Source organism: Pipistrellus kuhlii, unplaced genomic scaffold (genome assembly GCF_014108245.1).
Source record: "Pipistrellus kuhlii isolate mPipKuh1 unplaced genomic scaffold, mPipKuh1.p scaffold_m20_p_18, whole genome shotgun sequence".
NCBI classification, from domain to species: Eukaryota; Metazoa; Chordata; class Mammalia; order Chiroptera; family Vespertilionidae; genus Pipistrellus; species Pipistrellus kuhlii.
Window position 1 is genome coordinate 19,313,659 of NW_023425493.1, and position 24,518 is coordinate 19,338,176.

A 24,518-nucleotide genomic window follows, 5' to 3' on the forward strand; every position below is an offset into this window, starting at 1 on the left:
TAGAATATTATTGTTTTAAAAAGGAAGTATATTCTAAAACATGCTACACTATGGATGAACCTTTAAGACATTATATTACATGGCCTAAACCGGTTTGGCTCAATGGATAGAGCGTCGGCTTGGGGACTGAAAGGTCCCGGGTTCGATTCCAGTCAAGGGCATGTACCTTGGTTGGGGGCACATCTCCAGTAGGGGGTGTACAAGAGGCAGCTGATCGATGACTCTCTCATCGATGTTTCTAACTCCCTATCTCTCTCCCTTCCTCTCTGTACAAAATCAATAAAATATATTTTTTTTAAAAAGACATTATATTACATGAAATAAGTAACAAAAGAACAAATATTATTTCACTTATTAGAGATACCTAGAATAGTCAAATTTATAAAGACAGAAAGTAGAATTGTGGTTACTAGGACTAGGGGGAGAGAAAGAACGGGAAATTTTTATTTATGGTTCAGGGTTTTAGTCTGAAAAGATGATAAAGTTATGGAGATGGATGGTGGTGAGGATTACACAAAAAGTGAATAAACTTGATGCCACTGAAGTGTACACTTAAAAAATGGTTCAGGCCCAGCCAGCATGGCTCAGTGGTTGAATGCCAACCCATGAAACAGGAGGTCACAGTTAATTCCCAGTCAGGGCACAAGACTAGGTTGTGGGCTCTATCCCCTGTAGGGGGCGTGCAGGAGGCAGCTGATCTATATCTATAATAATAAAAATGTAACATGCTAATTAGACCAGACATTCTTTGGGACGAAGCCAGGGCTGCGAGGGCCAAGGCCCTTGCACGAATTTTGTGCATGGGCCTCTAGTATATAAATAAAACATTACTGGTTATAAAACTCCCAGCTCTGTCACATAAAACATCAACTGGTTGGTTGCCTTCAGCACTCGCCCTGACTGGAGATCAAGCACACAACCTGGATATGTGTCCTCACCAAGATTTGAACCTGCCACTCCAACCAACTGAACCACACTGGCCAGGGTACCTTAAAAGTACTGGTGTTTTTTTTAAAATATATTTTTATTGATTTCAGAGAGGAAGGGAGAGAGAAAGAAAGCCATCAATATGAGAGAGAATCATTGGTCAGCTGCCTCCTCCACAACCCATACTGGAGATCTGGTCCACAATCCGGGCATGTGTCCTGACTGGGAATTGAACCATGACCTCCTGGTTCATAGGTTGATGTTCAACCACTGAGCCATGCCAGCCAGGAATTAAGTATTCTTAATAAGTACTCATTTGTATAGACAGCTGACCATACAATTTTGTACTGTTTTGCTCTAATAGAACAGAGGTAAAAATCATGTTTCTAGTTTTGGCCTCCAAATTGGTATATTATTTCCAAAGACAAGGGATTGAGTTCATCATAGTAATACACTAGAATGACCAAAGAGTGAGCAATAAGTTGAAAAAATCATTTTGACTCATATTAAGAACTATTTATATTATGAACTCAATAGTATTCTACTTGATGTGTTGAATTAGCAAATGTCACATAAAACAGGATGAAAATGCATTCTATTGCATGTAAAATGTTTGTTCTCAAATGCCTTCTGTTTATGTCTAAAAAAACTCCATGCCCAGTTATTAGATTTCTAACTGACCCAAGTTAATAAGTATGTATCACTCATTGCATAAGAAAAGTATCATCCAAATGCTTTATTTTTTCCCCTCTCCCTTCCTCTCTAAAAATCAAATAAACATACATTTTTTAAAAATCTGTACTGTTAATTCTCCCTTCATCCAAAAACTACATATAATTTTATATATTGTAAGACACTAGAGGCCCAGTGCATGAAATTTGTGCATTGGGGGGGATGGCCCCCCCGCCTGACCTGTACCCTCTCCAATCTGAGACCCCTTTGGGGGATGTCCAACTGCCAGTTTAGGCCCAATCCCTGTGGGACATCCCTCTCACAATCCAGGACTGCTGGCTCCTAACCACTCCCCTGCCAGCCTGATTGATGCCTAAATGTTTCCCTGCCGGCCTGATCACCCCCAACTGCCCTCCCCAGCCAGCCCAATCGCCCCCAACTGCCCTCCTCTGCCAGCCTGGTCACCCCAACTGCCCTCCCCTGCTAGCCTGGTTGCCCCTAATTGCCCTCTCCTGCAGACCTGGTGGCCCACAACTGCCCTCCCCTTAGGCCTGGTAGCCCACAACTGCCCTGATCATCCAAAACTGCCCCCTCCTGTCGTCCTATCATCCACAACTGCCTTTCCTGCTGGCCATCTTGTGGTGGCCATCTTGTGACGATGTTGTGTGATGCCACCTGGGCTTTTATTATATGGGATACCAAAAATATAAATAAAAACCCTAACTGGTTTGGCTCAACGGATAGAGGATTGGCCCTGGATCCAATTCCAGTAGGGGATGCGCAGGAGGCAGCTGATTGATGATTCTCACTTATCATTGATATTTCTATCTCTCCCTCTTCCTTCCTCTGTGAAATAAATAAAAATATATTTCAAAAAAATTATATATACGCCGAAACCGGTTTGGCTCAGTAGATAGAGTGTTGGCCTGCGAACTGAAAGGTCCCAGGTTCAATTCCGGTCAAGGGCATGTTCCTTGGTTGCGGGCATATCCCCAGTAGGGGGAGTGCAAGAGGGAGCTGATAGATGATTCTCTCTCATCAACATTTCTAACTCTCTATCCCTCTCTCTTCCTCTCTGTAAAAAAATCAATAAAATATTAAAATATATATATAAAACATTACTGGGTGTAGAAGTCTCAGCTCTTCAATATAGGTTTTTCATGGACCACAAAAATACTAGTTCTAACAAATAGTACATGCAGTTCATGAATCATTCGTTTTGACTCATATTAAGATGACATGCCAGAATGCAAACAGATAAATGACTTCTTATGTCAATTTTGACACCCGTTTTCACTGCATCCCTACTACAGTCTTCATTCCTAAAGACCTGAAAATTTTCATTTTTCTCAATTTTTTACTTAAACATGGCTAAAGCAGACAGTATCCTTTTTTTAATTATTTAAAGTGCCTCCAAAATACTCATTTTTTTTCAACTCCCATGTTGGCTTTACAAAATAAATGCACAATACCATACTTGCCTAATATATATATCGATATGTGTGTGTGTGTGTATATGTATATGTATACATATATGTGTATATGTATATGTATATGTATATGTATATGTATATGTATATGTATATACAGGACAAAAATAGGAATGCTAATAAAACAAACTAAAGATTACACACTTTCCTAACATTCCAAAACCACTCCATTGAACATTTCATGAGTCTCACTCAGGCTGGTAGCATAGTCAGCCATTGATTTTTCTCAGCAGTTAACAATGTGAGTCAGGCCCCATGTATTCCATGCTCCTTAGAGAAGACCCAGAGTAACCTTTGTCTTCAAGGTATAAAACACCAAAAATAAAAAAAGGCAGTCCTAGAGCCAGGCTTAGCTTTTAAAAAATATCTACCTCCAAAAGTTTCCAAAGAAAACCAGAACTGAAAAACTGTATCAGGAAGGCTAAAACCAAAAATGAGGTGAGGTTAGGGAAAAATGCTGGTGATAAGAAAAAGCAGAAAGAATGCTAAGGTTTCAGGGGAAAGAGTTTAATGACAAGAAATGACAAAAGAAAGCAGAACTACTTGATTTCTGTTAGTAGAAAGTAAATCGAACACTTGGATCGGAGTCTAACTCTGAGCAAGTTACAACCTGCTCTAGACTCAGTTTCTTCATCTACAACCCTATCTATTTCACAAAGTTGCTATGGATAACACTAAAGGAGATGTATATCATACGTGCCCAAGAACTACACCAAATTCACATTTTTAATCCTTAGTACACAAAATACATTTTTTTGTATTTTTAGAAATTAGAAAACGAGAAAAAATTATTCGCAAAAATCTCTGAAGCTGGCTTTACATAAAGAAAATATTGTACTGATTTTCATAAAGCAGTTAAGGTAGGTCCCAGAAACTGGAAACCAGTAAGTCTGCTGAGAAACTGTATTATGAAGCCGGTGATTTGTGAAAAGCTGGAGAAAAGGGGTTACTGGGATCCTGTTCTGATGCTCTGTAACACATTAAAAAAAACTTGAAAGAATCATTTCATATCCCAAATCTTAATTGTGCTTTATTTGTGAGATTTTGCTATTTCCTTCACTCAGTATATTTTAATTTTAAATATTGATATAAGTATATACATTTTAAATGCAGATTTATTGGTTACTTGGAAGATATATTTAAGGGCTTTTTAAACTAAAATATGAAAACATCATACAATGCTTAAACAGAATGGGTTAGAGCTGAGTTCATTTTGAAAATGTAATCTGATTTTGAGATGGTATCCCATAAAGCTACTAAGGTCAAAACATCAACAATAATCAGTTGCCAGTTACTTTATTACTTAAAGGTTTCCAGTTAACTCTATTAGAGAAAATTAAGAGTAATATTTTGATCTCTGAAACACAAAAAGTTAAGAGGACTATTTTGAGACCTAAAATTAAAAAACTTTTAGAACATTGGAAAATATTTTTGTGCTCTTTGGCTAGACAAAAATTTCTTAAGTAAAATACCAAAAGCACAATCCACAAAAGTAAAATAAAATATTGATAAATCAACTGCATCAAAATTAACAACATCTATTATTTGAAGACATGATAGATCAGGTCTAAATGGGCAGTTATGCATCCCTCTTACAATCCAGGACTGCTGGCTCCCACTGCTCACATGCCTGCCTTCCTGACTGCCCCTAACCACTTCAGCCTGCCAGCCTGATAACTCCTAACCACTCCCATGCCAGGCTAATTGATGTCTAACTGCTCCCCTGCCAACCTGATTGCCCATAACTACCCTCCGCTGACGGCCAGGTCACCCCTAATTGCCCTACCCTAAAGGGTTGATCGCCTCCAACTGCCCTCCCTTGCAGGCCTAATGCCTCCCAACTGCCCTCCCCTACTGGCCATCTTGTGGTGGCCATCTTGTGTCCACATGAGGGCAGGATCTTTAACCACATGAGGGTAGCCATCTTGTGTGTTGGAGTGATGGTCAATCTGTATATTACTCTTTTATTAGATAGGATGGTTCTTAAGACTATGTATTAAATTTTGGTATTTTTACTGGCATGATCAAACATAAATAACATGCCAAAAAAGGTATGCTTTTATAGGGGGGGGAAAAAACTTTCATATTTTGTGTATTACTGCTAAAAAATATTTTAGATTTCTAACAGACTTCGTTTAACCTTTTTTAAATATAGACATATTCACACTACTCACCCACATACAGTTTCTCATGTCTACAATTAATAAATTTGGACAACTCTATGAAGATATTTGATATGATGACATACAAAGCAGGTCAAATGTAATTATTTTATAGTTACAGTGGTATATAAAACACATACTTAAATTGCAGCTTCAAGGTTCAAATTAACAAACATCACACTCAATGTTTTTTATAAGAAGAGTTTGAAATTTTTATCTGTGTGAAGCCAAATTATACAGTACTTAAGAGCATATATTCAAGAGTGAACTGCTTGGATTCAAATCCTATTCAGCCAATTACTTAGGCAAGTCTCTGATTCCTCATCTATAAAATGAAGTTAATAACAGTATTTATCTCATAGCGTAGTTATTAAGATTAAATAAATTAATAGGCATAAAGCACCTAGAACTGTGCCTTGCTCATAGTAAGCACCCAAAAAGTTTTACTTTGTCGTGTTGTTATAATTATGCTCATGAAACCTAATATGAACTAAATTATAGGCTTTGGATGATGGTGATAACTTCATCAATTGTAACAAATGTGCCACCCTGGTTAGGGATGTTGAGAATGGGGGAGGCTATACATGTTTGGGGACAGGGGGCATATGGAAAATCTACCTTCCTCTGAGTTCTGCTGTGAATTTAAATCTGCTCTAAAAAACAGATGCCTTAAAAAAGAAAATTTGGTTAACTGGTTAATGACCTATATGAACCATGATTTTTCGGAGTCCAAATCCTACTCCTACTCTTTTTTCCGCTTGAAGATTTACATAACTTTTGTCATTTATGTTAGTTCTTCTTATCAATCTTTGAATGTGGTTTTGTTTGACATTAAAATAAACTTCCCTACAACATATCTAAATTGATGCCATGATAAAAACCTCAGTCATTAACACATTACTATAAAAGGTATATACCTGTTATTCATTCAGCTAAAATTAAGTGAATCTATTGTATATTCAAATCATGTTCAGAAGAACTTTCATGAACGTCAATTCCTCCTTAATACTCTGAGAAACAGAGTAGAAGAGGACATGAACAACTGAGATGAAAACCACCAACTATGTTCTTATTAGAGTACCTAAGACATTATGTGTCTGTGTCAAGTTATTTCAGTTGGAGAGTCTAACATATTGTAGTATAAATAAGGCCATGGTCATGGATTTGACCTTTAGTGGACAAACTGCTTTGTCTCTACTCATTCCCTTTCCTCATTCACTTAAAAACATGCCTTTAATCAGGAGTACCATTGGAAAAACAACTCAAGTTTTTGAAGAACGGTCTTATAAAGATTAGAACTTTGAGGACATTTGATAGGTGCTAAGTAATGTTTAAGGCACCACACGAAATATATTTAAAAATACTACAATATGTTAAAAATAGCAACACAGAAGTAAGACTTAAAATATGAGCCATACTTTCATATACTTGTAGCAGTAATTGCTTTCCAGGAAAGTCACACTAATTCTCAGGGTCTTCTAGAAATTCAGCCTATGGAACAAGTCAAAAGTTCAATTCACACAAAGACTTGTGCACAAAGATAACTAGTAGACTAGAAATATAAAAATTTTGAAAAATGTTAATGTCTAAAATAGGATAATGGTTAGATAAGTTATGTTAACTTAGTCATTAACAAATTATATTTCCTAGCATAAAATCCTGATAATAAAGCAATGTAATACTAGCAGACCAACAGAACAAAGTAGAAAATCTTGAAATAACCCGAAATCCAAATGGCAATCTAAAAAAGGATAGGAGAGTCATCTTAAACCAATGGGGAAAGATATAGATTATTCAATAAATAATATTAGGACAACTGGAAAGCTATCTTTCTAAAAATAAAATTATATCCATATATCATACTTTATACCAGGATGAACTCTAAATGGACTTAAATGCAAAAAAAAAATGAAAACAAAAAAGGACTAGACAAACCAAAGAAGGATTAGACATAAAACCAAAGGCCATAAAAAAAATAAAAAGACTTATAATCAACTGCATAAAAATAATTTCCTCATAGAGAGGGGAAAAAACACACACAAAAATACTGACAACTCATCACAGATAAAGGGTTCTTTATTTTATATACTAAGAGTTCCTACAAATCACTAAGAAAAAGATCCAACAATCTTTTAAAAATAGGCAAAAAAAAAAAAAAGGAATATAATTGAAGCCATTTATAATAGACTGAATCCTTACAAAAATGATGACACTGACTCTACATTGACTGACGATATGTGGTAAAACTGCTCATCTAGCCATGGAGCTTACCTTCACCTCCAAAGGAGAGTACAGCTCAACTTCACTGAACCTTTTAACATTCATCCTCAACTTTAAATAAGAGAATATGACATGGGAGAGAGTGATTACATCAAAGAACTTCAGCAATACAACAGCTAGCCCAGAAGTGTTTTTTTTTTTTTTAATTTGAGATTTATGTAAACGTGATTTTAAACCATAATTCCTGTTATAAATCAAACTACAGCAATTTCTGTGGTATAATTTTTTTTTATAAAGTGTAACTGTCCTTGTACAAAATGCTCATATTTAATTATGAACTGTTTTAAATCATTATCAAAGTTAAAAGAAATGTTTGACTTGCTGTGTGACACAACAGATATACAGTCCTTTCAAGTCCTGTTGTGTTTGGACTTGGGGTTGGGACAGAGAGAGCAGCAGCCATGTCAGCTAGGTGCTCAACTGTGTACATGATTATGGAGAAAAATTCCAAAACCTTATAACCCAAACATCCAGGGAGTTAATTGGAAGCTATCTTAATGTTCTTGGCAGTGGGATTGGCATTATTGACAAAGCTGGTCCCTTCATTTAATTGTCTCTTAGGTTGTTTTCTACTTGTTGCCATGAGTATTGCAGGTTATATAGTATATTCATAAGAATATCTGGGGCTAAAATGCCTTGACTCTTTGCACCTCTTTCACAAATCCTTACATTTATTTAATTATTAATTGATAAGCAGCTGCTCACTACAGATAGTAGGAGACTGCTACATTTGGCTATCATGATTGGCTGGGCCTGGTGGTGTTCCAAGTAAGATATTCTGAATTCCATTTTATCAATAAAGCTTGATTTAACAAACAAGAAAAAAATGGGCCAAAAAAATATGCACAGTTCACAGAAAAGGATATATTTAAATGCTCTATGAGATATTCAATCACACTTACTGTAAGAACTAAAACATTAAATCAATACTATCTTTTACCTTTTAGATTGTCAGATTCAAAAACACTTGATAATTTCCTATGTGTAGGAAAGTAGGCACTCTCACACCCTGCTGATGAAATGTAAATAGGTACAAAAAGAGAAAGCAATTTGGGAATACCAAATATGCACATAGAAATTTTATGAATTTTTCTAATAAACTCATACTAAAGCAAAATGATTTATATTCAAGATTATTCACTTGTACCAGAAAACTTGAGAATTATTAAATAAATTACTATTCATCCAGGCATTATGCAGCCATAAGAAGAATAAGGAAATGCTTTACAAACTGACAGGAAAAATATACCAAAGATTATTAATAAGTGTGTGTGGAGGGGGGATGTAAAAAAGGAATTAACACAAAGTGCAGATCATTTCCTGTAATGGGTTATTATTTGTGTAAAAAAGGAAAAAAGCAAACGCACTGTAAAAATTATGACAGTATTAATTCAGATATAAAGCAATCAACAACAATTGGCTCGAGACTCCCAGAACACCTAGCCAATCTCTTCTTCAGGCCTACTCCAGTCATTTCACTAACCTCACAAAAAAAAATAGTATTTTTTAAACTAAATTTCTTAGACCCCACTCTTGGCAGAGTTTTTACTCTGCTATTTATCTGCTTCCATGTGCATGAAATAGGTATGGAAGGATATGCAGGAACTTCAAATATTTATTGATTGTGTAGAAGGGACAATGATTGCCTGCCAGATGGCAAATGAGGGGTGAGGAGTGATGGAGGAGGGGTGAAAGAGACCTCATGGATACCCTTATCTTTGGGGTGTGTGTGTGTGTGTGTGTGTGTGTATGTGTGTGTATATAAAACCTATTTTTTAAATTAAATTTAAAAATAAAGACATTTGAAAAAATTTTAACATGTTCAAAACCATTAGAAAATATACTGTTAGAACAAAAGCAGGAAGGTAAAATACATACAGTATGATATCAAATATTTTCCAAAACAGTACTTCTGCACACAGAAAAGACTGGAATAAAAATACAATAAGATACTAAGAGAATATCTATCTCTGAGTGATGAAATTACAGGTGACTTTAATTTTCTTGTAATTCAAATTATATTCATGGATTATATTCATAATTAGAAAAATGTACTAATTTTGTAATTATATGAATCAGAGAAGTTAGAAATTAAAATGGAAGGTAGAAAGTTATTAGATATTATCCAGGGTTCTAAGCATCATAAATGAAACATTCAAATTTCCTTAAAATACCACCTCCAATAGCAGAATACAGAATTTACAGATAAGGGATTTAGGAAAGCAAAGATTAAAATATATTATCTGTCCTCTAGTCTACCTCTAAAGATCACTCTGGAATTATTCACATCCTGCTACTTTCTGTATGTTTTGTCCATTTTTGTTTTCTGTTATCTGGGTAATGGTACTTCCAGCGTTTCCCTTAAAGACTGCGAAACTAACAATCTGCTACTTCTCAGTGTGCAGTGTTCCTGACCTCCAGCTTTGAAAGGCCAGCTCCCTAAGGGAAAGCAGTACGATCTACAAGCTATAACAGGCGGCTGAGGAATCTGAGGTTGAGTTCTAATCCTGACAAACTATGGAATTTGTCTCCAATTTTGGGAATAAACTAAACTTCCTGAGCCAGTTTCCTTAATGAGGAAACAAAGGATTGTCTTGAAAAATATTTGGGACTATCAACTTAAAGTCTCTTTTTTAACTTTTCACACTACACTTCTGAATTTTGTTTCCTTGCCCTATGTTAAATATTTTCCTCTCTAAATTTTCACTCTTCCAACTGGTGTATACAAGTCTTACCCATCTCTTACACTCGGGAGCTGAACAGGGAGTACTTTTAGAAAGCCTACTGAAAATGACACCATGTGAATAGAATCTGAGCAATGCTGAAGACAATTTATGGAGAAATAAGAATGTAATCAGAATCTAAATTGGATCCTTATGAGCAAAGTAGATGCAGACAACTAATTAATGTAACCAACACTTGGAAAAGGAAGGTAACCCTGCTGTCAAGACAAGGAAGATAACTCCTGTATGACCATCTAGCAAATGAACTTTTGTCATGCTTTCAAAGGCTCAAGTTTCATTTCTTTTTCTTTTTACAATAAACCCACGAACACCACTGTACTCAGTGAGCCCAAGACATCTTTCTACTTTTCCTACTATTTTTGCATCATGTACTTCTTGATGGATGCTTTCTCACTAGAAAATAAGCTACATTAAATCTGTAAAGGATACTCTGTCTACAGGTCTTAGGAAGCACTTGCTAGCCTTTGGGAAGAAAGGTGTTTTTACAAACATCAGAGAACAATTATCCTTCTGCCAAGACCAAGTGAAGCAATTTCAGCACACTGTAAACTCCTCCTGCTAGTTAACAAGACCAAACACCTCTCTGGTTACTTAAAAGTTATTCTAATAGGGAGGGACAAAGGAGCAGCCAGCTAAATTTTTTCTGGATTAACTCAGTCATTAGTTGAATGCTTTTTTTGTGGTTCACCTACTTAAAAGGTGATCAAATCATGTTGTGTTACTGAAGAGAGCAACCTGCAAAGAACAATTACATAAACTCTGCTTCAACTTACCTCATCCTTCTTTCTAATGAAACAAAGCATTGGAAGCCACTGACTGACCATCATTTATTTCCTTAGTAATCTCAGTAAAGCCTACTTTCTTTGTCATGTGAATCCCTTTTCTTTTCTTTTCTTTAACAAATCAGAGAAAAGTATTGTTCACTCAACATAATAGGACACAACTCCACATCATTTTTAAAGTGTATGCACTGAATTTTATCATCTGAAAAAGATAAAGGAAATCCTTGTAAACAAACTATTCTCAAATAAACAGGGACATTCTAGAACTTCATATTATTTCTGCCAGAAAATTTGTACAGAACCTCAATTCCATACCTGCAATTCCTAAATCCAAAAAGCTCTGAAAACCTTTTTTTTTCTCTTCATAATCTCATTAGCAGTAAAATCTGACCCTCACTGACAATATTTATAGTCTTAGACCACACTTAGTGTGAATATTCATTTATTTCACTGCAGAAATATTTAACACAACTGATTCCTCAATGTTGCTCCAGACCCAACTAGGAGGTTAATGTCACTATACATATATATATATATATATATATATATATATATATATATATACACACACACACACACACACACACACACCATATTTTCTAAAATAAAAAAAAATTTGAAACACTCTAATCCAAGTGGTTTTGGAAAAAGACTTTGGATGTATAGTTTCATTCTTTGAAAATATTTTTATTCTTTGAAAATGAAATATCAATAAACCAACATGACAGAGAATAGAAAAATACTAAGAGATTATAAAGAAAACTTTCCTTCATCTGTAAACATTAGAATACATGATTTAAATTAGATCTATAAATTATCTTTCAAAGGAATAAAGGGTTCATTGAAATCAATGTAATTTAAAATAAATAATACTAGTATATGCTTAGGCATTCTATTTTAACAATTTCATTTTATTGTGTTTTTTAATCCTCTCCCAAGGATATTTTTCCATTGATTTTTAGGGAGAAAGGAAGAGAGAGGGAAAGACAGAGAGAAACTTCAATGTGAGAGAAACACACCAATTGGTTGCCTCCTACATGGGACATGGGCTGGGGAGGACCCTGCAACCAAGGTATGTGCCCTTGACCACAATTGAACCCAGGACCTTTCAGTCCGCAGGCTGATGCTCTGTCAACTGTGCAAAACCGGCTAGGGCCTTGAAAGTTCTATTTCAGTAAAGAACTGATTACTCCTAATGTGTATAAAATGTATTGGAGATCATGGGAAACGGTCAACATTCACTGTCAATGCCACATCCTCAGTACTGAACTCAAGCTTAAGATTCTAAGACTCTTTAAAGTACTAGTATTGCCGAAACCGGTTTGGCTCAGTGGTAGAGCGTCAGTCTGCAGACTGAAGGGTCCCGGGTTCGATTCCGGTCAGGGGCATGTACATTGGTTGTGGGCACATCCCCAGTAGGGGGTGTGCAAGAGGCAGCTGGTCGATATTTCTCTCTCATTGACATATCTAGCTCTCTGTCTCTCTCCCTTCCTCTCTGTAAAAATCAATAAAATATATTAAAAAATAATCATAAATAAAAATATATATATTTAAAGTACTAGTATTAATGCTCATCTATAAAAATTCAATTAGTAGTATTTGAGGGAATTAAAACACTTAAGTAACATGAACATATTTGGGGATGTACTGCATACACATTACTGATTTTCTTCTAGCAAGCAATTAGCTAGAGCACACAAAACTTTTAGTCTTGCTTGAATAATATTCATTTACATGTTAAAGCAAAAACAGAAATGGTAGGGTTCATATTTAAGACATGGAAGAATGAATGATATGCTAAGAATATTCAGTTAGTTATGTCCAGAACATCTTTGTGTAAGGTTAGTTAGTCACATCTAATTCATATTGGACCAAAATGAAACAACTTCCTGGACTTGTTACTGCTTGCAACATTTTAAGTAAATACAGAGGCAAAGTTTCTAAAAGTTCAATGAAGCCTATCTCATCCTTTGTCTTAATTTGTGAAGCATAAGCAATATTATTTACTACACCAGGCAAAACTTCTGCCCCCATCTACTCATATCCAGTTCATGAGAAATTCTTACCAATTCATATTTCTAGAATTACATGGTATTTAATGCAATATAATTAATTACCTTTTTCTTCTGCTTGCTCAAATAGTTCTAACCTTTAGAAATTTTAATAAACAATGAGCTGTACACTAGCTTCATAGTAACCAATAATGTTGATATTATGTATTTTATTAATTGAATATTTTAGATAAGTCCAACTGATAGTATTAAAATTAAAAACTGTATGATTTCTTGGTGATTGCTTTACTGTGATAACTATATTTCCAAGAATACTTCTTTGCACACACTTTCAGACCTGTCTTACTGATGGGTGCCACGCTACAAGGCTGGCACTGTTGCTACAGACTGTATTTCAATTTCTCCCAAAGGGTGTCCTCCACTGGCTACCCATTCATGGTAAAGTAGTTAATTTTAATGTTCTCATTGTTTACCAGAAAGCACAGAGAGGCTGCTTTGCCGCTCCCGTTTCCTTTTGCTAGCCTGCTGAGCCTTTTCAGCCAATTGACTCTGCTTTGAGGCTATAAATATCTGAAAAATGTTCTGCATTTGATGCTCTTGGATTCTGCATCCATATTTAGCTGTTTGTGGCATGCCTTTGTTTAAGCTACTCTACCACCCATACAATCAGTCCGGTTGAGATCTGAATGGTCAAAGGACAGATGGATCAACATTCAACACTGACTTACTCTGAGCAAGGTATCAATCTGCTAGACTCAGGGACAATAAAGGGGGTGGCAAGATAGGAATGCAAAGATAAACAAGACAGATCCCCTGGTGTCAAAAATGTCATAGTCCCGACAGGGCATGGGCACAACTTATTGTAATACTGAAATACAACAAATGAAACATTTTCCAAGTAAAAGAAAATGAAGACTAAAACAGCATAAAGTTTTCTCTTAGCTATGTCTCAAAGATGTGTGTTTGTGTTTTAAATATAGATCCACCTATTACATAGCTCTGAACATATTCAAAAAAGTTTTACAATCATGACAATGCACTACACAAAACTTTATATATATATATATATGTATATATATATACATGTGTGTGTGTGTGTGTGTGTGTCTATATATATATATATAATCTATTATCAACTTTGGCAATAGCAAACTCAAAACAGTGCCTAGTCTTCCAATTTTGTGACATAAACTAATAAAATATCATTTCTAAAAGTTTCTGTTAAGATCCTCTTTGGGGTGGGGGGTACTTTTGTCATTGTTGTTTGTTTGCTTATTGGTTACAAAGATTAGTGTTCTGCAGAGCATGTGAACCATAAGCAGAAGCCAGCAGCACTTAATAACAGCTCCTTTATTGCACCCTATTCTAAAATCCACTTGGCTATTTCAGGGTAGGTCTCAATTGAATGAGCTAGACTTGAGGAAGATCCCCATCCCCCACCTTCCTATCTTGTGAAAACATTCCAAACAAATATACATCTGCCCTCAACTTTCCTTCTTTCAAAACTCAGTTCACAGACCTCTTGATAAAAGTGCTCCCCAGGATCCTCTGACAGTCAGGATTTAAATGCATTCAGGGCTTGCCTGATGCCTAACCCCAAGAGTCGGGCTGAAATTGGCAGGCCTAGCTGTAGGTAAAATAATATGGCAGGCCATAGAATCAGACAACTCTAAAGCTAAAATGGACCACAGATACCAATTACTCCAGATTCCACATTTTACGTAGAAACTTAGACCCACAGAGTTAAAATTACTTGCCCAAAGTTAGACAACCAATTTGTGGCAAAGCCAGAACAAAAAACCAAGTTCTCAACCCCCAGTTTTATACTCTAGGTTTCTTAAAAAAAACATTAGACTACACTCATCAAAGTCTCTTTAAATTGTGTAGAAGAATCCAGATGTTCCAAAAACAATCAGGATTTTGAATGCCCAAAATAAATAAACAAGAACACCAAAATGAACTAGTGTTTTTCAAATTGATTTTCTACATTCTATTCTTTTTCCTTCAAAGTATTTTTGAAGAGCTATATAATAGGCAACTTAAAAACTACCTAAGAACATAAAAAGCCAACATTCAGATAGCTGGGAATATTTACATCAAACTAAAGACAACAAAGCAGTATACCCAGGATGAGTTGCTTTAGTTTTGAGGAAGGAAAATAGCAGTTCTACACAATAAATAAAAACAACTTCTGGTTAATTGCTAGGGAAGACAAAAAAGTTACAAGGCAGTGAAAAGTTTTTATGGGTTACATGCAAAGAATGTTATTTAATCTAGGTGTAGAAAACCCAGAGGGAATGGCTTTGGACACTGAAATACTGAATTATTATTCTTACAGTAACATGGCCCTATCTCTAACGTTATACAGAAAAAAATACACCAAAGAAGTGCGTAAGGATAGAAAAAGACTAGCGTGGGGAAACCTCCATACATACCCCAGTTCAAGCTCATTTTCAGATTCTCACCAACCTTTGCTATAAGGCTAAGTGGGATTAGCAGGTGGATGGGAAATCAGGCCCTAACGTTTTTAACGGGCTGAGAATGAACTGGGTGCCCTTGCATCATCTTTTCTGTAATTCTTTCAGTTAATTAGAATAACTTCCAAGAAACACATAAACATCAAGCAAAATACAAAGTGGGTACGTACATATATATTCTTAAGAACTGGTTACAGGAATAGCTGGATGTTTAGGACTGTAAGGGCCATTAAGAGATTATCTAATCCGATCTGTTCATTTTACAGATGAGGAATCAGAGGTCGAAAAAGTGACCTGATCTGCCCCAAATCATATTAAGACATTTTTAGTAGCAGAACTGAGACAAAAACTCAAATCTCTGCACTCCTAGTTCTGTGATCTTTCTCCCAGGGAGAGACTTAATGTCTTGAAATCAGCTGAACTATCCAGAGAGACAACTTCTAAGGCTTGGTCAGCTCTTGAACAGAAAACACATGCCCTGTTCAGAAGAAAGAAAAGGTAATGTACTTGGTCACTACAGGCTTACATGTCCATAACTGCAGTGTAACATCCTAACGTTGTGTTTGATCCCAGGGCTTCAAGTTTGCCATCTTAGACTCAGTTAGTCCCAGGACTAACGTCTTTTGTGTCCATGCCAGCGAGGTGATAAACATCCTGCCCTCCTAATATTTTGGAGAGCCACTGCTCAGTGCCCAATGCCGGGCGATACATCCTTGGGCTATGAGTTTTCAAAACCAGCACGGTTTCAAGGATGCCACAAGGCTCAGCCAGGATCTCATCATTCCCTTTTTAATTAAAGAGGTGGTCACCAGGAATGCAGAAAGGGAAAGTTTTCCTGTATGCTCATCGCTTTTCAACTCGCTGAGTAGCAGCCCAAGTCACTTTACAAAGGGAACCTGAAAGAAACAGTGCAACCTGCAACAGTTCACACCAGTTGAATCCAATTGTCTTTGAAAAGGGAGGTTCAGAAAGAGGTGACAGATTAGTCTTTTTCCCACCAAATATATACTCGTGCTAAACTCCTTCCTATCTTGGTTTCCAGCCAGCCAGCCAGCCTCGCCTCAATCCAGAGAAAGGAAGGACATCCCCTTCACTTGATTTCATGGTGTGGGTTCCATCAGACCTTCTTGAGGATGGGCTGACAGTTGCCTCTAAGTGAATCGCCTAAGCATGAGGTCTGCAGAGCCCAGCACTCCCTTCAACTTAGGGCCGGTGCCTGCAAGGGTCCAGAGACCACACTGAGACAGCGATCTACCCAAAGACTAGTCTGGAGGAACTTGTCCGAGAGAAAGGCTCCCCAGGACAAAAAGGGACGTGGGAACCGGACCCAGAAGGAGGGGAGGGAAGGGGAGGGGGGCTGAGCGCAGGGCTGGCATTGGTTGGGGAATGAATGCCAGCCTCGGCAAAGGGGTCCAACACCGGCGGTCCTTACCGTACACGCGGACCCAGCCCTGCTGCTGGCACACCGACTCCAGAAGGATCCGATCCAGCATGCCACCCGCCACGGCCCCGCCGACTGGCACGGCGGCGTCCAGGTCCTCCGGGGGCAGCGGCGAGTCGGACTCCAGTCCCGAGAACATCTCCGGCCAGGACAGCGCCTCGGCTCCTCCGGACGCCGCCGGGGAGAGCTCCATGGTGCCCGGGGGGGAAGGCGGCAGGGGGCGGGCGCTGGGCTCCGCGCCCTGCCCGCGGGGAGGGGAGGAGCGCGGGGCAGGGACCGAGCGCAGCCGGCGGCGGAGGGACGCGGCTCACCTCCTTCCCCGCCGCCCCCGGCCCGCGGCTCGGGCGCTGCCGCCCACCTGCAGCCGGCGCGCGGGACCCCGGCCGGGAGGCGGGTCCAGCGTGGCCCCGGCCGCGGGTGGGGTGGGGGGGTGGGGGGGGCCCGGGCTCAGGTGCGGGTCCCTCCCGGGAGAGGGGACCAGGAAGGACCGGGAGGGGCGGATCGCCCGCCAGCCAGCCCCCTCGGAGCCGCCCCCCTGAACCCCGGCCGGAGCGGGCTCACGGGCTGGGGATGGAGCGCGGCCCGCAGGGCTGGGCTGGGCTGGGGGCGTCGCCGCCAGGGGCCGCCCCCTCCGACCGGCTCCCGCCGCCTCAGGGGCTCCGAGTGTCCGCTCCCTCAGCCGGAGGGGAGCCGATGGACCCAGGTTCTCGTCCTCCTGCCCTCAGCCCCCACCCCTGGAAAGAGCCAGCCTGGCCCCCCCCCCAACTCTCAAGCCACCGCTGCCGTCGCGGCTGCGGCTCCGGCTCCGGCTCTGCCGCAGATCCCACCAGCCAGGCAGCCGGCGGTGGCGGTGGCGGCGGCGGCGGCAGGCGGCATCCCAGGGTGATAGGCCGGAGCAATCGAGAGCCGAGCGCCGGCCGCCGCGTGTGCAATCAGTAATGAAGCGGAGGAGGAACCGCCGCCGAGGCAGGACGAGTCGAACACCGAGTTACCCATCAGCCCCGCCTCCATTCCCATTAACTTTCTTCCCAGCCTCTGCAGCTGCAGCTGAAGCTTAAAGCGGAGACTCGGCGGCTTGGGGAGGCGGAGTGGAAAGGGGCTGCGGGAAATTTAAAAAGGAAGGAAAAGAGCTTCCCTTTCCCGTGTTCCCATCCTTTTCCTTTTATGTATGCACGTACTTATTGGAACGAGTATTTCTTATTGGGCGAAGGATTGGAAAGAATTTTTTTTTCTTTTTTTTTTTTCTTTTTTTTTTTTTTTTTTGCAGTCGCCTTGGGGAAACTGCCTCTTTTCCCAGAGAGGAGAGTTGGCAGCGGGGCCTGGGACTGGGATCCGTGTGGGATCCGCGCTGAAGCTGGACTTGTCATCGCTTTGGAATACATGGCCAGGAAGTGTGGTGTGGATGGATGGACGGGCCTCGCAAGCACATGGGTGGCTCCAAAGCTCAGTATTAACCAAACATGTTTCTCTCCTTTTTTTGGTTTGTTTTTTTTTTGCCTTTGATCTTTGTGCAATATGTTGGCTATTTTTCCTCTAATGATGTCACTTGAAGTTTTATTTTTGGTCTATTTGTAGACTCTGTCTTCCTTGACCTTGGCTTTCATTTGATTCCCACCCAAGGCGGTGTTCACAAGTTCTGGTTTTAAGAGCTCGCCCGCAAAGTAAAAAAAATAACAAATAACTACTTAGTGCCTTGCACATAGTAGGTCTTCAGTGGTTTTTAACATAGTTACTTAAAACGGAGCAAAAATTCCACCAGGATATGTTGGGGTTTTTTTTACACTTTAGGAGGGGTGGGGTGTTTAGTATCCCCCATCCCCATTTCTCTTCATTTAAGCACAGAGACTGGTCTACAAGGGGACACTTTCGTGGTCTGGTTTTGTGGTATTCTAGTGTATTAGTTGGTGGACTTATCAAGAGCTCTGAGGATGCATTTGTAATTTTATTCAAATTCTTACTTAGAATAACAGTATTTCTAAGCAGAAAGTGACCTTAGAAATTAACTCACCTTGCCTCTTATGTAAGGTGAGGAAACGGAAGAACAGCCAGGTTACCTGGCAAATCAATCACCAGAACAAATCTCAATGATAATGGTTAGTTCAACCTTATTCCCTCAAAAGGCTTTTGTGGTTGAGCTGGTTGATATGTGGCTTGGTGATATATTTGGAGTAGTCATTTCCAATATCTAGAACCCTGATTTCTTATCTGACTCCACAGTCAGACTTGCAAATCTAAACTGTTGTATTTTTCAGTGCTTGAGTAGACAAGGGTGTGTGTTGAAGTTAGATTACGGGGAGCCAGAGCATTTTTATTTATACTAAATTGCTGTTGAAATCATGGTAGCAGAAGTCGGACAACAAGTGAACAAGGGGCATCAGATGTACAATTTTGAGTGTCTCTTTATTAGGAATTTATTAACCCAAGCAATTATCTCAAAGCAGAATTAGGAGTGGTGTATGAAACAGGTGGGTTTTTTTGTTTTGTTTATTTTTTGTTGTTTTTTTAAGCTTGCTCTCTCAGTGACATTATCCATTTTGGAGCTGAAAAGAAAAGCTTCTAAGGCAGGGGACAGTTGGGGGAGGGGTGAGACCAACCAAGAGACTTGTATGCATATATATAAGCATAATCAATGGACACAGACAACAGGGTGGTGAGGGCTTAAGCGAGGAGGTGGGAGGATGATGAGGAGATAAGGACATATATGTAATACCTTAATCAATAAAGAAAAATAATAAACATTTTTTAAAAAGAATAAAATGTGCCTTTCCTTTGAAAAAAACAAAAAGAAAGAAAAGAAAAGCTTCTGCGGACCCCCAGTAATCCTACTTTCTTCATCCAGATTCTCTAAATCCTAGTCCCTGCTTCACCTCCCCATCCCAACCTCAGACTAGCTGCAGTGGTAATCTAGTTGCCTAAGTAATAGTATGTCTGGAATTTACCTAATGTTTATAATTTAAAGAGAAAATACTTTAACCACCTGAGCAATAACTCTATGAGATAAACAAAATCAATATTTTCTAAATATCCATTTAGCCAATGGTGAAAAAAAAAATGGTGCATGGAATTCTATTAAGTAACCTACCTAACCATAGCTAGTTAGTAGACAGATTAAAACCCTAGTCTCCTAATTTTTTAATTCACTGATAGATCTAAAGACCTTAAGAGTCTCCTTCACCTCTTGGAAGATTGAATTGTTATAACACTTGTGGAGCCAAAAGTAAATATTTAATGGTTTTTGCAAATTATCAAGTACAAAAAATATTGAAGAAAAAACAAAAACAAAAGTGATAAACCAATTTGCATTGTTGGGAGGCAATTAATCCTACTTGGATGTATACATGTATGTCCCTGGTGCAATCCCAGATCTTATTGTGAAAATAAATCCTTGGCTAATAAAGTCTTCATTTACTTTGCATTTGCAAACAGGCTTTTGTGTGTGTGAACCACAATAGAGCTAAAGTCTCATTTCTGCCTACCCGAACCCCTCCTCCTTTTTTCCTCCCTCTGGAGCTTCAGACACTAAGCTCTCAGAGGTGATCTACATAATTATTATCCTTAGAATACAACCCCAAGACCCAGGACAAATGGGAACTAAAAGCTGGGGGAGGAGAAAAGGATAATAATAAATTCCCCAGGTAACAGTCTGAAAAGCAAAGGCTGGCTATCATCTGAGATTTCTCAAAGATGGAATATACATCTTGCCAATAATAAGGAGAGACAAAGATTTGGAATCTTGGCTGTCACAGCCTGAAGACCGGGTATGGGTGCAATTTTCTCCTCTGATTATCTTGGGGAAAACACACAATCATTTTATTATAGCCAGTCCCTTCTAGCCTACCTAGACACCACCTCTAAGCAGCTAATCCCCCAAGCAGTAATGTAATTTTTAAACTGTGGCTCACCAGCCTCTCCCTTTCAATATTATTACCTTGGGCACAATGACACAGTGTTCTCCTGATTATACAGGGGTGGCAAAAAAAATATAGGTTTACAGTTGTTTGTATGGGAAGATTTGCAGATTATGAGTATTACAATAGCTTTATTAACGCAAAAGAATGTAATGCACAATAAACCTAGTTTTGTCCATCCCTGTGTTCTAGAACATTAACCGTGTCCAGTTCATCGTAAGGGAAGAATTTAGATATTTCTCAATATTCTTTTTAAAAAAATATATTTTATTGATTTTTTTACAGAGAAGAAAGGAGAGAGATAGAGTTAGAAACATCAATGAGAAACATCGATCAACTGCCTCCCACAACTTCCTTCCCCCCCCCCCCCCCCCCCCGGCCGTCCCCCTACTAGGGACGTGCCCACAACCAAGGTACATGCCCCTGACCAGAATCAAACCCAGGACCCTTAACTTCACAGGCTGACGCTCTATCCACCGAGCCAAACCGGCTTCAGCTATTTCTCAATATTCTGTTGTCTGTCTTTCTCCTGCCTCACTCTACAATTCCCTGGTGATCTCTTCACTTTTACAAGTTCAGCTCTCACTTGGATAACCTCTCCAGCCTCATCCTCAGTACTGAGGTCCAGTCAGGAGCTTGTAAATGTCGAACGCCTCCACTACGATAGGCTTCCTGTAACTCCCCCTTTTTGTTCCTCAAACACCCTTCCCTCCTTGAATTTCCTTCTTATGTTTGTGAACCTGAGGTTTCTACCTCACACGTGCTTAAATGTGGAGTTACCTTTGCATTCTTTCCTCCACCTGAGCGTGCATAAATCCAAGCCCTGCTTTCCATGCCCACCGATACCATCCCAGCGCAGCCCTGGGGTTAGCTTTCACCAAGAGGATGCATTAGCGTTTTAGCTGTGCTCCTGCCTAGGAGGCCTTTCCACCTCCACTTCATCCTACGCTCTGCTGGAAGTGAAGCATCCGAAAACAGATCACATCCAAACTCAAAAAACAGCTCCCTGCTGCCTCCTAAGTAAAATGCATGCTCTGCTGAGATTAAAGAGGCATTGCTACCTGACTCATTGCCCGTACTGAGCCAACCCAAATGGCTCACTGCTCCCCAAATACATCCAGCACTTTCTGCGCCCCTTGCTTCTGCTTGTTTCTTTTTCCTTTCTTTTCTTTTCTTTTTTAAATATGTTTTTATTGATTTTCTTTACAGAAAGGAAGGGAAAGGGATAGAAAGCTAGAAACATCGATGAGAGAGAAACATTGACCGGCTGCCTCCTGCACACCCCTTACCGGGGATGTGCCCGCAGCCAATGTACATGCCCTTGACAGGAATTGAACCTGGGACCCTTCAGTCCACAGACCGACGCTCTATCCACTGAGCCAAACCAGTTTCGGCTGCTGATTTCTTATGTAAGGAATGCCCTTTCCTTCATCTCTGCCTGCCCAAAACCCACCCATTTTCAAACCCTCCCCCCAACTCCACCTACCACCATATGCCAATGCCCTCCTCCAGCAAGTCATTTCCTGTCTTCCAAGCTGGCCCTGATCTCTGCCTCCTCTGAGTTCCCATGGCATTTGCTGTCTGTCTTCTGGACCAATCACAGTATTCATTGTGATATAGTCCTTCGTGTAACTCTGTTAGGTAATAAGTATTGTATCTTGAGGCAGGGGCCTTGCGTTATCCCCTGTAAAGTCTTTCACATATTAACCCCTCAATGAAATCAGAAGCCAGCAGACAGTAAATTAAACTGAAAAAGAAAACCTGGTTGGATTCTAGATGTTTGGGGCTGCAAGAGGAACTAAAATAATCAATTCATTAAGTCCAGCCATGCCAAAACCGGTTTGGCTCAGTGGATAGAGCGTCAGTCTGTGGACTGAAGGGTGCCTAGATTTGATTCCAGTCAGGGAATGTACCTTGGTTGCTGGCACATCCCCAGTGGGGGGTGTGCAGGAGGTAGCTGATCGATGTTTCTAACTATCTCTCTCCCTTCCTCTCTGTAAAAAATCAATGAAATATATTAAAAAAAAAAAAAAAAAAAAAAAAAAAGCCCAACCATGTCACCCCCATTCTCTCCCCAGCCCCTCCCACACCTAACATAGACCCGGGAAAATGACGTGGCTTGCCCAAGGTCACACAACTAGTGCCAGAGGAAGGATTAGAATTCAGATCTCCTGAATCAGCCCTATCTCAAGTTGTTTCCTTCGTGCCCTTTTTTCAAGTTCTTTCCTAAATGGGTATTTTTCTTGTTAAGAAAGGTTTCCTCGGTCATTTTATTCCTTTACATATTTTAAAGCTTAAAGCATTTATGCCACATTCCTGGCCCCACATAAAATTTTAGCAAAATTATACTTTTAAAAAAAGCACCAAAAAACCAAAGGACCAAACAGAGACATCAGAGAAACATCTGGTCTGATTCATCAGGATAGCAGCAACATTTCTATTTATACATGAGCACAGCCCTATCTTTGTAGCTCTCAGCTGTTCCTGATTGCTCAGTATGTCCCCCTTTTCAACCTTGTCTGTCCCTCATCCCTCATCAAGAGAGCATCCTGAATCCTGAGTCTTAAACAGAACTTAATGCAAAAGGAGAAAAATATATTCCCGACTCCTTAGAAGGAGTTTGCACGTAAAAGGACTCTTTCCTTACTTTCTCAGTCTCTTTGTTCAGGAGTCTAGGACCGGACCTCAAGCCTCTAGTGGTTGGGTGACTGCCATTCATTCTTCCGCATTCTGGGTAGAAAGAAGCTGGATAAAAACCAAAGCTGTGGCATGAATGAAGTTTGGAAGCGAATCAGGTAAAAAAGAAGTGAGCTTGATGTGGAAAACTTGGGGATCTTTGGTTCTCCTCACAGCAATATTTGATTGTGATTTTAAATTAGAAACTGTTTGATCTTAGGTATACCTACATCGGTACCCAGGAAGACTTGAGAATCTTCTTGAATTTTGTGAGTACCCATGTCCCCTAAGAGAGGGTCCCTGTTTGTACCAACCAGTATAGTTTGGGAAAGCAGTGGGTCAGGCAGGAAGCAAACAGAACTTCACCAGTAATTTCTTCTTGGTAAAAGCTCCTCCAAAACAATGACCTCACCTGAGTATTCAACTACAGGAATGAAAAAAGAATAAGATCACCCAGGTGGAACCACAAGGGCCCCTAACATCAGGGCCTAATTAACACCTTTAGAGGTTCTAAGCATTGAAAATAATAAGGTGCCTCACCTCACCCCATGTAAATAAAAAATACTGCTGTGTCGGAAAAATCAACAAAGTTCTGATTTTTTTCTTTTTTAGCCATGACCACTACAAAACTTGTTTTAGAAAAGGCAAGTATCAAACTTGTAAAAGCTTTATGTTCGTTTTGACAGTGCTCTGAAGACCACCGTATCTTTTGAGTAATCCAGTACTAACCATCTATGAACTAACACAATCTATAAAGGGGGAAATGTTTTTTTGTGTTTTTTGTTTTTTGTTTTTTTAATATCAAGAGACAGAAACATCAATGATGAGAGAGAATCACTGATTGCCTGCCTCCTGTATTCCTTCTCCCCTTTCATCCCCCCAACTGGGGATTAAGCCTACAACCTGGGCATTTGCCCAGACTGGGAATCGAACCTTGACCTATTGGT

At 39.5% G+C, this 24,518-nt stretch overlaps 1 protein-coding gene across 3 annotated transcripts in view; it reads right to left on the reverse strand.

The window, feature by feature from the left end:
- The window catches only part of RASAL2 (RAS protein activator like 2), a 219,528-nt gene extending 201,627 nt beyond the window's left edge, over nucleotides 1–17,901 (reverse strand). Inside the window, exon 1 of one of the 3 annotated variants that reach the window (XM_036443088.2) lies at nucleotides 16,979–17,901. In XM_036443088.2, coding sequence (XP_036298981.1) covers nucleotides 16,979–17,180 — 202 coding nt within the window. In that variant the 5' untranslated portion in view covers nucleotides 17,181–17,901. The remainder of the gene's footprint in view (nucleotides 1–16,978) is intronic. The other 2 variants (XM_036443090.2, XM_036443089.2) reach the window with 2 other exon arrangements.
- Between the last annotated feature and the right edge of the window lie 6,617 nt (nucleotides 17,902–24,518).